This window comes from Balaenoptera borealis, assembly GCF_965194805.1.
Source record: "Balaenoptera borealis genome assembly, chromosome: 7".
NCBI lineage: Eukaryota > Metazoa > Chordata > Mammalia > Artiodactyla > Balaenopteridae > Balaenoptera > Balaenoptera borealis.
The window spans coordinates 25,123,945-25,137,945 of record NC_138864.1 but is presented as its reverse complement, the minus strand read 5'-3'; the positions used below and the strand labels follow the sequence as shown (position 1 = coordinate 25,137,945).

At 40.8% G+C, this 14,001-nt stretch overlaps 1 protein-coding gene across 7 annotated transcripts in view; it reads left to right on the top strand.

Annotated features, from left to right (window-relative positions):
* The window catches only part of MAGI2 (membrane associated guanylate kinase, WW and PDZ domain containing 2), a 1,331,631-nt gene that overhangs the window by 1,210,077 nt on the left and 107,553 nt on the right, over positions 1 to 14,001 (top strand). For all 7 annotated transcript variants that reach the window (XM_082399315.1, XM_082399314.1, XM_082399312.1 and 4 more), the window contains 2 exons: positions 9,886 to 10,071; positions 11,966 to 12,140. In XM_082399315.1, the coding sequence (XP_082255441.1) occupies positions 9,886 to 10,071; positions 11,966 to 12,140 (361 nt within the window). The remainder of the gene's footprint in view (positions 1 to 9,885; positions 10,072 to 11,965; positions 12,141 to 14,001) is intronic.

Here is a 14,001-nt window from a genome sequence, read left to right as displayed (position 1 = left end):
TATGAGCCCAATTCTTGCATCTCCTCATATCTAGAAAAGCACTAAAATCCTTCATGGTGATGTCTGCTCCTTGTGACTAGCAGTAACCTGCACGAGACTAGCAGAAACCTTCTGTAAAAAATATGTGTTTGATTGCATGTATTCCCCCTTCACCAAAATCGCATATATACTGACCTTCCCCCCTGCCTCTTTGGAGCAGTTTCTCAGAGCTATCCGGGGTGCTGTCTCCCGGGCTGTAGTCCTCATTTTGCCCCAAATAAAACTTAACTCGCAACTCTCACATTGTGCATTTTTTTTAAGTCGACAATACATAGAGAGATAGAGGATATTACCATCATAAAATAAACATAGAATGCTATAAAAAATATGATTAAAGAAAGAATTCTTAGAAATTGAAAATATCTTGACTAAAGTTTAAAATTCAACAGAAGGATTGAAAGGTAGAGTAAAGGAAATCTCACATGAAGTAGGACAAAAAGAAACAAAGTTTGAGAGAGGTGATAAGAAAATTAACAGATCAATCCAGGAAGCCAATATCTAACTAATAAGTGTTTCAGAAAGAGAGGGCAGAGTTTCAGAAAGAGAGGGCAAAGATATAATATAATAACAGTTCCCCAAACCAAAACTAAAAGAAATGTCTCCATACTGAAAAGAACCACACCGAAATCCATCACTGCAAAACTTTAGAACACAAAAAAGTACAGGGACAATCTTAAACATTTCTGAAAGGAAACGGAAAAATAAATATATACAAGGAAAAAGAATCCTGAGGAGTTCAGACCTCTCAGTAGCAACACTGGATGCTAGAAGACAATAGAACAATGCCAGCAAATTTCTGAGGAAAAATGATTTTTTCAATTTCGAACTTCATACAATCTAGAATTCTAAGCTGGAATTCTATCAAATGAAGAAGGAAAAATGATTTTTTAAACATTAAATACTGAACAATTACTTTCTCCCATGCGTGGTTTCTTAGGAAGATACTGTAGGATGTGCTTTAGAAAAATGAAAGAGTGAGTCAAAAAAAGGCTCAGAGTTTACAGACTGTGCATTCCACCTTGGAGAACAATAGGAATTCCCCGGAATAACACTAAGCGTGGACTTGAGGACAGCCGACCCACCTCTGGGAGGGAGGTCTCCAGAAGGCTCAATTGCATAGATGACTTGAGCAGCTTTGGGGGATAAAATTAAGGATATAGAGATAGCATATTGTAGAAGCGGGGCGGGGAGAGGGGAGGCAGGGGAATGATACAATCAGACACAGTGATTCAGGGTGGGAAGGAAGGAAAACTGTACGAGAAAAGAAATGAATCACAAAACACTATAGTGAATGATATTTACATGGTAAAACTGTAAACAATGATAACTGGTTTAACTAAAAATTGTGATAAAACTATTGGGATAAGGAGAGGAGGTGGGGTGCAGGGTGAGAGTGCTAAATCCTCTGTCATAATAGGAAGTTAGTGTTTATTGACTCAAGTTGACAAATTGAGAAATAGCCATATAACATAACTTGAAATGTGAAGTAGAAAGTAAAGAGGATGAGGAGAATTAGGGCAGGAGACTAAGGTTTTTCATTATAAGCATTTAGGTTGTCTTTTATTTTTTTAATTTGTGCGTATATTACCTCAATTAAATTGTTTTAATTATAAGAGATTTCCAATCATTAGAAGATAGTACTATTATTCTGTTTACTTTGCCCCTTTTTACGTCATGACATGAATTTTGAAATTTTTATACAATTCTCTCATTTTGTACAAAAATCCAGTATTTTCTAGCAATAATATGATAAGCCCTCTGTAATAAATTATAAATAAAAAGAACCTCTTAGTTAGGAACTAAATTTGTCATTATAAAATTGAGCAACTAACTCTTTGAAAGTTAGATTTGCATGTTTGGAATGGAGGTATAGTACCACATCTCAACCCTGTGACTGTTTTTAAAAAGGAGCAAAACCACTTATTTTTCTGTTCTGCAGAGAAGAAACCTTTATCATATTTTAATATCAGTAACCCTCTGAATTGTTTTTCCATTATTACTGAGTCATCTTGCTGTTTGGTTGTTTGTAAGCAAAACTTACTAAAAGCTATACAGTTTTACTCACTAAAATTATTCAAGTTGAGTGACACAGAATTTCACCTTCTACTCCATGACTGGAAAATCATGGGTTGCTGATTTAACTAAGTGATGGAAATCTATATCCTTTTCAGGGTCTTTGGAGGGAAATGCAAAAAATGTTGACTAGAGTTGATATTTGACTTAGAGGGACAAATTTTCTATAGCAACTTTCAGACCAAAACAGAATGTCCCAGCTACCTAGAAATTAGCAAGGTAAAAGGTAACTTCTAAGGATATGCAATGAAATGAGATGTATCTCTACAGAAGATAAAGGCTTAAATATCTAGAAATGGAACTGCTTTTCCATTCTCTTCCTCTCCAGCTCGACATACCCACATGCATACCCTTCTGGCACCTATAGATTTGAGGAGAATGACTATTCTGAAGTTTCATTAGTTCCTGCCACTCTCATGTCTAGACATTTTGTCAGATTATGAGGGAAGTAAATCATATGCAAAGAATACACAAACTCCTTGAAATGTGGTAGCATACATTAAAATCTATTTAAAGAAAGATAAAGAAGGATATTTGCTTTGTAGATGCTCAGTAATGATCGACTTATGAGAATATTTTCACAACGGAATAAGAGAATTAAGGTAATTTTTAGGCCTCTTGAATCAACATGTGAAAAATCTTTAAGAATAGAAATAGCAGAAATTATTTGGACTACCTTACTTCTAGTCATGTGCATGGGAATGAGAAATGCAACCACCCCTGGAGAAAGAAATTGTTTTTGCTCCTTCCTCCGCGATCCTTTGTGATAATTTTTCTTGGTAACTCTACCATATTCTCCTTTACGTCTTCCATTGCAGACAGTAAAAGCAATGGAGTGATATGAAGAGGAAATATATTATGGATATAGCCACATAGGATCAATTATATAACTTTCAGGGCCCAGTGGAAAATGAAAACGTGACGTCCTTATTCAAAAATTGTTAAGAAGATCAGGATGGTGACAGCACACTATTAAACCCAACACAAGACCCTTTTGAGTGCAGAGACCCGTGTGGTTGCACAGGTCACACACACATGAAAGTGGCCCTGTGTCTGCAAGTCCACCAAATCTTTCCAAACAAAGGAACCATGTCAACCCAACCTCGTGTTCCAGGATAGGATAGTCAAGTAGTAGCTAATTACAGTTCCTAACGCAATGAGATTTCTTTCGATTACCAATTCACTTTCAGCAAAATAGTAGCATACAAAGTAAGATATGGCTGATGAGTGTCTCTTTCTCTCCAACTGTGTGGTTAATAACTTTTTAGATGGTGCTTTCTGCCCTTAGAAACATGAGTTCGGCCGGCCTCCCAAACTGCCAGTGGTGAGGCCCTCTTTCCATTCTCCCATCTGACCATCTGCTTGTTACCAACTGCAGGAACTAAACTGTTCAACCACAAGAGAATGACTCATGGGTGCTGGAGGGGGGAAAGTGCACTTTTGGAATCTGCAGTCCTTAAAACACCAGCTGCTTGGTTTGGGATTACAACTCATTTGGCTATGAAATTCAAGGAAGACGTTTTCGTTTTTGGAAATCTGAATTTTACAGACTTCTAGAGGAAAACAAGTCATGCAGTCTGCTTTTTCTTAATTTTACCACAATTTTTTTAAAACACCAAACACATGTTTTTCACCCCCGACGACCAAGAAAATCTCTTTCAAAGGACACTGTGTCACACTCCAGGAAGGGACACCATCTAGCTAAATGTCACCATAGAACACTCTCATTCAGGACTTGTAGGAATGAAAGAGATGGAAAATAAGCAAGATTAATACTAGACTCGCAGACTTCCCTGGTGGCGCAGTGGTTAAGAGTCCGCCTGCCAATGCAGGGGGCACGGGTTCGAGCCCTGGTCCGGGAAGATCCCACATGCAGCAGAGCAACTACACCCATGTGCCACAACTACTGAGCCTGCGCTCTAGAGCCCGCGAGCCACAACTACTGGGCCCGTGCACCTAGAGCCCGTGCTCCACAACAAGAGAAGCCACCACAGTGAGAAGCCTGCACACTGCAACGAAGAGTAGCCCCCGCTCGCCGCAACTAGAGAAAGCGTGCACGCAGCAATGAAGGCCTGATGCAGCCAAATATAAATAAATAAACAAACAAATAAATTTGTTTAAAAAATACTAGACTCGGGTTTCTGAAGGCAAAAAAAAAATCAGGATTCATCATCACTTATTAGCCACAAACACCCTGTGACAATTACTCTTCTGTTTTTCTTATATATCTAGAGGAGCTGAGCAAAGGCATCACATCTGGGATCTCAGATAGGGAAGCATAATGATGGGTTGGAGGGACGCCGTCTACAAAGTATCCTCTCCATGCATCTCCCTCCGTGGATTTGATAGCACCCCCTTGACCACCATGAGTTTTTCACTAAGGGAGCTGTGACTTAGCCTAGGGGCACTATGCTCTCTCTTCCCCAGAGTGACCTTCCTTTTTCTTACTACTCTCTCTGAGTCCACACCGGGACTCAATAGTTCACCCCACCTTTCTACTCTTATTGTATGTTACCTCTACCACAGATTTGCCATTTGTGTTTTAGTTTAAATATTTTGTATGATTATCCCTCGTCTCCGCAACTGGACTGGGAGCTTCTTGAAGGCAAATACCATGTATTTATTTTATTATTGTCTTCCCCACTGCACCTAGCATTGTGTCTGTTACTCAGAAGATGCTATTCAGCAATGTGTTGTTGATAGAATAATTGATTCTCCTGCCCCAACCCACAATTTTAAAACTAGGCAGTAAATAATCTTCACAGAATATTTTAAGAAAACCAACTGGAATCATCCAATTAAAAAAAAAAAATTTCTTTTCATGCCAGGTCATAGATTCTAAACCCAAACTAACTTCTGTTGCCTCTTTAAGCTAATGACATGTTGTTTAACCTTCACAGATTAATGGAATTGTGAGCTAATGACAGTTTATGCTACAGATTGCCTTTGAAGTATTTATTTTTGTCATGTTCACTTCAGAAACTTCTCGCTTGTAAGTTTGACATGATTGATGCAGAATTCACTTTCCCCATCTAATGCTTTCCTCCATATACAACTCCACTTTGTGGGATCTGTTATCAAGGAGATAATTAAATGTAAATATGAGTCACAAGCTCTTCCTTCTCTGAAATGAGATACATAAAAGACAACAAGGAAACATGGGGGGAAAGGTGGGAGGGAGATTCACTACTCCCTTCCGCCAGGGTGGTGCAGCTAAAAATTTCATGAATAATCCATCACCAAAAACTTAAGGAAGAAAACACCAAAGAAAAAAAAATCCTCCCACATTCTTTATGGGAACTGACCCAAGGTAGAACACAAGAGCTCATTGGTTGACCAATGGCTGAAGGAGCCTGAATAGAGCATAAATGGTTCCAGAAGAGAAACCAACAGCCAAAAGGGAGGATCGTTGCTTCCTGTAGTGGTTGTGGCTAAAGACCCAAAGAATCCAGGCCTTTAGAACTAACTTAGAGAGCATCTGGTCCAACTGATTATGTCTGAATATTCCTACTAAAACAAGTGTTCTGTGTTAGGCAGTGCCAAAAGAGTCAATTTATCTACAGGAAAATATACAACATATTGCAGTGTAAGTGCACAGTAGTGTTTTACCCAGAAATGAATAAAGAAAAAAAAAGATGGGTTTCTTTTTCCAGAACTTATGTGATTTGCAATTAAAGGGAAATTTCTATCTGGTAATACATTGTCTCCTTCCCAAATGTCAGTATGTCCAAAGCCGCATGACATTGCAACTTTTCCCAAATATCTGCATATCCTAAGCACACTGTGTCAAGAAGCCTGATCCAGAGACTTGATTTATGTTGCTGCCCGACAGATGATGTCTGGAAGGCATGCTGTCTACAGGGTCCGTGCTCCGGCAGTTACCTTAGTCATCAATTCTCAGAGCATTAATGAGTACCATTCATCCCAATAATAGAAACCAAGGTCAGGGCCTCCTCCATGCTCTGTGATTCCATTAGCAACGCACAGAAAGCACTTAGGTCATAAGCTCTGTAGCCCTCAGGACTGAGCAAACGGAGCTGCGTCTTGTTTTCGGAGAGAAACTTCTCTGAGCACACCCCTTGTCAGTGATTTGTTGTACACCAGCAGTTGAAGTACTTACACATGTAGGGGAAATGCTGGTAAAGGAAGGTGAGGCTGTCTTCAGCTCCCAAGAGTTTCAAATACTGTTTTCATTAAAGTAAATGCCAATAGAAAGCAATTTGAATAAAACCATTTCAAGCACTTCAATGACTGGATGTACATTTCTCCATTGTGTACTCATTCAGATATTATGTAAGCCACTCCATCATTCCATGGGCCTGCCATAGAATTTATTTTAGTTTTCATTCTTTTATCTGGTTTTTATTGATTTATTTTAGTTTTTATGTTACCTACCCTAATAAAGTGGAAATGGCCTTGAAACTAAGCGTTATCACTATATGCAAATAATTCTATTTAGAATGAAACTTTCATCTTGAAATCTCACGCAGCATGCTTCCTAAGCTAAGTCTCACCAGTCAGTCCTTCACTCCTCATAATTCAAATTGCTTTCAACCTGCCACATATTAAAAAAAGAAGGAAGTAACCCCGAGGTTTGAAGTCACAGGTGTGGGTTTGAATCCTGGCTTTGACATTTTTTTTTCTCAACAGTTAAATAAACATGATTATTAAATTTTTACAGCTATTCCATATTGTAGCTGTAAGGAGTTAAAATAAGTTCCTAATACAGTCCCTGGATACTAACAAATAATAGCTTAGTGTGTGTGTGTGTCTGTGTGTGTCTGTGTCTGTGTGTGTACGAAATCTTGTTTTGAAACGTTAGGAGTTTCATGCCCAGTAAATTATAAATGATACACAGTAATGGAGGGGAGCAGAGGCATGAATAATTCAAAACAGCAAATCATCCATATATCATTCGCATGTGTTTTGAAATGTATTTTTTAATTTCATTTCAAATGTGAGTGTTTCTAATACCCAAAGAAATTACTTCAAAGGAACGACACTATGATGTGAAGTCCTTGCTAAATGGGATCTGAGGAACTGTCCAATTTCCCTGTTCTCTCCTCTCCTCTCCTCTCCTCGCTGCCCTCTTCTCCCCTCCCCTTCTCCCCATGCCCTGCCTGTCAAAAGACAGCAGCCGCAAAGAAACCACTTCAAGCAAAGCTCCTGCCTTTCACTCTCCGCTGAATCAGGGCCACTGGTGAAGCATTTACGATTCCCTCCCTAGAGGCAGGCTGCACTCACCAAATGAAAGCACTGGGCACTCAGGGAGCACTCGAGTGGAGGGAGGGGATGGTGAGGGCGAGAGAGGCAGCATGGGGTCTGCTTGAGAGCAAAGGCTGTGGAATCTGACAGTCTGGGATTCTAAACCCTGGTCAGCCTATGTGACCTTGGGCAAATTGCAGACTGTTTCATGCCTCAGTTTCCTCCACTGTAAACATGCAATGATAATGCTCTCAGGTATCTCATATGGTTTGTTAAAGATCAAATTGTATTTATTTTAATGTAGTTATAATATTGTGTGTGTGTGTATAAGGCTCAAGGTGGATAATGCATCATATACAGAAGAGATCTGTATTATGCTGATTTCCCTTTGGATAATAAACTCTTACTTATAAGTTGGTGTTTTCCTACAGAGACCTGCAACACCTTTTTAGTGAAACCTGAGAAGAGCAAACAGGATTCTTGACCTCATCTAGTGTCTGTATTTTCCACAAAACATATCTCTGTTTCCCAAATGAAGCTGTTTTACCTGTTACAGGTTTACCCCATGCAGACAGAATTCGAGCTGGTGCCTACGTACAAACACACACACGTCAACAGTGATATCGGAAACACTTAAAAATAATCGTAATAAAAAGAATGAACGAAAAGTTAATACTTAGCAATTCTTAATGCCAGGCACTGTTGTAGTCACTTTATGTATGACAACTCATTTACTTCTCAGAACTATCCTGTGATGTCAACTATATTATTATCCTAATTTTACTGTTGAAATACAGAAACTCAGAGAGGTCATGTAGTTGTTCAAAGGTCGGGATAGATAACAATATACGCATTATGACCCGGGAGATCATATCATTTATTGACTGTTCCAGGACACTCTTGAACATGAAAGGGGGCAAAAAACAGGAACAAAAGTTCACTCTAATTATGGGTGAAGGCCAAACAGCTTGCAACACCCATATCATGTTATGCAATTAGTGAATGAATGAGTTCTTATTACATTTCTACGTGAGCAATATATTGTCCTAAGACTGTCAGATGATCATTAGTATGCTTTAAGTAAGGTGTTCTTAATTAAAGCCATCCATGCTTGTGGTAAATAAAGCTGTGTTTGAGCTTCCAGCATGATGAGTTTCACTTCAGAGATGCAGGCTCAGCCAATATTTTCATATGCTACCTGTAACCTTTCACAACAGAAATATGATCAAGGTATTGGTTCATTAACTCTCTGATTGTCCTTCCTTACCATGGCCATTAGCTGATGTTCTGCCTTTCACTGTAACACATACACAAGATTGAGAGTTTAAGGGACAGACATCCCTGGAGCATAATGAATGGTGGAGTGCATCTTTGCCTCTTTATGCAGATGAAATCAGTCCCTGACTTCCACAGGGAGAGCAGCAAGTCATTGACAGGAAGTTTCCCCACTGGGGCTCCTGTCCTGAAGGAAAAAAGGAAAGGAAACAGCTTTCTATATGGTCAGCTTCTTGAGGGCACTTATAGGGACACTGTGCACTATTGATGTCCAACCCCAGGAATAGATAACCTGGTAGGAACTCAAACTTTGACATTGAATACGAGTCAACCTGCTAGAAAATCTATATCCCCAAGAACCTGGCTCTCCCCACATATATAAATGAATAATGAAAAAGAAAATGAATTTTCATTGTTTTAAAGAGACATATACCATATTTCATCAATTGTAACGCACATTTTTCATATTTTAATATTTCAAAAATTAGAGAGCATGTTATGTCAGAGTGTCGTTGTTTAATTGCCAGAGTTGGGGTTTTTTTCTATTTTTCTTGTTGTCCATAAAAGAAAGGTATATCTTAGCATCAATGACATCTTAGATTTGATGAAATACATTATCTACCAGATATTAGCAAGATCTCAGCACCACTTGCATTGAATCAGAAAGAAGAGGTAATAGTTGAAAACTGCATCAACCTTTAAACTACAGCTTAGTAGATAAGTAGGAAGTTGGTCATAACTTCTTCACCAGCTGGCTAATTCCCATGTAAGTGTTTTTCTCCCTTTCTTGTTTTCTCCTCTCAGTAAAACAGAAAAGGGTAGATATTAAGCTCCCAGCATTTATTATATTTTTCTGAACTGTATTGTTTTCCTTAGAGTATGAGCTCTTTGGGCATAATGTTCTACGTCTGTGGTTCTCAATTTTTCGTATGTATTAGAATCTCTTGAGGAGCTTCTTGAAAATCCATTGTCCTCCCCTCCTACATGAACATTCTGATTTGCAAGGTCTAGGATAAGACCCAAAGAGCTGTATTTTTAATCCTAGGGTGATTATGATGGTCCATGTGTTTGGAATTAGCCCGTCACTACGAAGGACTTGAATTTAGAAACTCTGGTGTCAGTAGTATGCACAGAGCTGTATTTGATAGGGATGATTGTAATCTCAAGAGGCAAATACACTGACGAAAGGAAGAATTCTGATATTGCATTGTTTCCTATGCGGCTGATACTCGAAGGTAAAACATGTACTGGTAATGCCCCTGATACCTATTTCTGTTGGGGATGTTTTTGTAGCTGTGCCACATAAAATTGGACGCATCATTGATGGGAGTCCCGCAGATCGCTGTGCAAAACTAAAAGTGGGAGACCGGATCTTAGCAGTGAATGGCCAGTCTATCATCAACATGCCTCACGCTGACATCGTGAAGCTCATCAAGGATGCAGGTCTTAGTGTCACCCTTCGCATCATTCCTCAGGAGGGTGAGTGCCTGCCCTGGGGTCATGGAGCCCACCTGGCTGTGCTCAGGGTGTCAGAACATCAGAAGTTGTTCTTTCCATTTTTGCAAACATTAACACTCTGTTGCAACCCATATCCTGTTTACTCAATACCAGTTTCATTCAAAGATCAAGCTATATGGTGTTGTAGATAACTAGTGTGAATCCCAAGGCACTGGCTTATTCAGTCTTTCCCTTTGGTCCCGGGAGTACTGTTTTTATGGTTATATTAAGCCAGAACCCATTCAACAGAGATGATAAAGTTACCAATCTGATGGGAAAAAAATATTGATGTTAGCAGTTAAGCTCTGGAGGATTCTTCAAAGTCAGATCGATTTTGAAAAGCTTGAGGAAGTTGTGGTATAAAGAGAGCTCATTTAGGAAATGTTGCGTCTGATAAGAATTTTAAATTCCCACTTAGCCTTTTGAATTTCTCTGTCCAAGGACTCCCCCCTGAGGCTTGAGGAGTAGTGCACATCACACCTCACAGCCATGCCTCAAGGGGCCGTGGAATTTTCTGAGCACCGATTCACCAGCAGTTCACCATTTCCAGGCACAGTGGGTTCATTACTAGCTGCTGGCTCATTAATGACATTTGGGAATTCAGCCTCTGGCGCTCGCTGGTGAGTGGACCACAGTGCCCACATGGAGAAGGAAGGGCTCACTCACCTCTGTCCCCTCTGGTTTACTTGGTCTCCTCCTTTCCTCTGGGGACTATCTAACAAGCAGGCATCAAACAGCCACCTGACTTTAAATATAAAACAGTGATTCTCAGTGGAGGTGATTTTGTTCCCCCCAAGGGGCATTTGGCAATATCTGGAGACGTTTTTCGTTGTCATGGTTGGGCCGGGGGTGCCACTGGTGTCTAGTGGGTAGAGGTTGCAAGGATGCTGCTCTGTAAACATCCTACCGAGCATAGGACTGCCCACCATGGCAGGAATTGTCTGGCCCCAAGTGTCCGTAGTGCCAAGGTGGAGAAACCCTGATACAAGTGGAGAAGAAATTTTAACATTTAGGGTGAGAGCAAAGAAAGGGGAGAGTGATTTATAAGCGAATGCTAATAGATCACTTCTTTTTTGTCACCCAGACCAAAAAAAAAAAAAAAAAGACCATTTTTAACTTGTTATCTGCAGACAACATTATGTATAAAATATTCAACAGAAGTTAACTCTAAGCAAAATCGGTCACAAAAGACTTCTTGCTTCTCCCTTTTCCCAGTATGAAATATGTCTGTCCTGCTCTTATTCCAACATGGAGAGATAACTTCAGTTGAAAATTTGTTGCTAAACAAGAAAGACCAAGAAGCAGTTTTAACAGAGAACAACTTATGAACCTTCCTCTGTCCAGTGTTCTTTTTTCTTTCCAGAGAACCATGGAGTACAGAGGGTTATTAGGCAATAAGACTAACAAGGAACTGAAGAAAGGATTGTGAAAAGCACTTACTTTTCTTATGGTTAATTCCTTATCCAAACTTTGGAATACTGGTAGGACTTCTCATTACAACCAAAAAGTAGTGCCTACAACACTTTCTTGCAGCAAGTAATGCTGGAACAAATAGAATATATTTCAGAGCTTACTCCTTTGAATTATTTTTCATCGTTTTAATAAGTTTTTCATGGTAATCTTTTCTTCTGACAAAATGACGAGAGATTCTGTTCGTAACCTTATTCAGCAACCTCATAATTAATGGAAGAATACTAATTCCAGGAGTGGTCTTAGAGCTTGCTAAATTTAAGCTGCTCTCTTAAAGCCTAACAGAAACTAGAAGAACCAAAGCCCTGAGTCATGTGAGGAGGCAGAGGAACCAACTCTGGCCACCTGCTGCCGTTATATCAAATGCCAACCTGACTGCATTTGCCTCTTTGGTTTCCCACCGCAGAGCTCAACAGCCCAGCCTCAGCACCCAGCTCGGAGAAGCACAGCCCCCTGGCCCAGCAGCACAGCCCCCTGGCCCAGCAGAGTCCTCTGGCCCAGCCCAGCCCGGCCACCCCCAACAGTCCTGTCGCCCAGCCAGCTCCCCCTCAGCCACTTCAGCTGCAAGGACATGAAAACAGGTAAAGTCTCCTCTGGCTTTTCTGCTGCTGAGTCGTGAGGGAAGTGGGGAGAGAGAGAGTTTGGGACAGGACAGGTCACAGGCAGGAGAGAGATTTGCATAATGTAGAAATTACCGTGTGCACCTCTGTGTGATTTTGAGATTGTATGTATGTTAGAAACGTAGTTTCATTAGCAAATACAGGTGTCTGTCCTTCACAGTAAGAGAAGCTTTCCTGAGGAAATGATGCATCATTGCAGATGAGTAGGGTTTAACTAGCTGGAGAGCACGTTAAAGAGGGTCCAGACAGAGTCATATGTACAATATACAGTATCATATGCAAAGGCCCTTTGGCAGGAGCGGGTATGCAAGCACGAAGGAGGAAATAAGGCCAGTGTAGTGCGGGGAGAGGGGCGGGAGCATAGTTGGAGATATAGGCAGTGAGGCTGGTGGGAAACTGCCCTAAAGGGTCTCATAGGTTTGTTAAAGATTTTGATCTTTATCGTACGTGTTGTGAGAAGTCATTGGAGGGTTTTCAGCTGAGGGCTGACATCCTTGGATTAGCTTTTCAAGATCTCTCAGTTGGCCCCGTAGAGAGCACACTGGAGGCTGATCCCAGTGAATGAAGTTAGAAGTGGCCACCGTGTCCACCGAGCCATGCACGTGATGGCTCGGAGAATAACGGCGGTGTGGAGGTGGGACACGTTGAAGGATTTGTGAGCATGAATGTAAGTTAGTATTTTTACTGCATTTTACCTTATATCCACCTGCCCACAGTCTAATGAGATTCTTCCATTTCACATCACAAACTCATGTGATCAGGCCCTGTGAACTTGCAGAATAAAAGGCTGCCATAGGGAAACAACACTGTCTTCTTATTGGGACGTGTGTGTAACGGGGAGTCTGGGTTAGGTTGCGCCATTAGAGAAAGAGATGAAGACATGTTCCCATGTTGGTTTTGCCCTTTCAAAGGAGAAAAATAGAACAACCCACGGGAACGTCTCTGAAAACAAAACCCTCACTGGTCCTTTCCGTGATTCTAATGTTTTCTGAACATCTGCTACCCATCTCCTGCCTCCCCTGTTGGTGACGATGAAGTGAGACCCAGTTTTTGAGTCCCAGAACTTGCTAGGTTTACCACTCACAATGTTGCAAAGCCAATGCTTGCCCTGTGCCAGAAGTGTTCTTTCCATGAAGCCCTGTTCTATTCTGATTTCTCCCATTTGCTTTCATAGAAAAATAAATACCTATCGTCCTCAGCTGTTGATGGTTTTAATATAGGCCAGGGAAGAAAAAAGACTAAGCCCCATAAGGTAAATGATACAGAGGCAAGAATTTGACAGTCCAGAAGAGGAATATGTCCTGGGTGCCTCAGTAATAAGCCCCAGATGCGTCTGCTTTCACCACGTGCTGTTTGGACACATTGCACTGGCTTTCCCCGGGATTCACTTTAGATTTAGGAGGAAGGACCTGAGTGCTCCAGCAGTCCCCGAGCCTGCTTCAGACGCTTCCTCTTGGCTCTGCCACTGCCAATTAAACCTCCCCGCCACAATGGCGTCTTCCCTTTCCAGAGTTAAACTTTCCTGGAATTGGACTCCTGCTTCTGGCCTGCGGGTGGGTAATCTCATCCCTAGTGTGTTGTAGTTCAGTGGGGAGAATGACAAATGGGCAAGGCCACTATCCTGTCCCCATCGGCTACTGGTTACAACTGGGGGACTCGGCCCCTGTCAAAGAAGCAACAGCCTTTGGATGGTTTTGTTTTTGTTTTTGTCTTTGTTTTGCCTGACTGTGGGATAAAATATTTCCTGACTCTGGGATTAACAGATTGACCTGATCCAAATTTTTAGGAATTACCAACAAATTTACCCAGAGTTCTTAGCTAT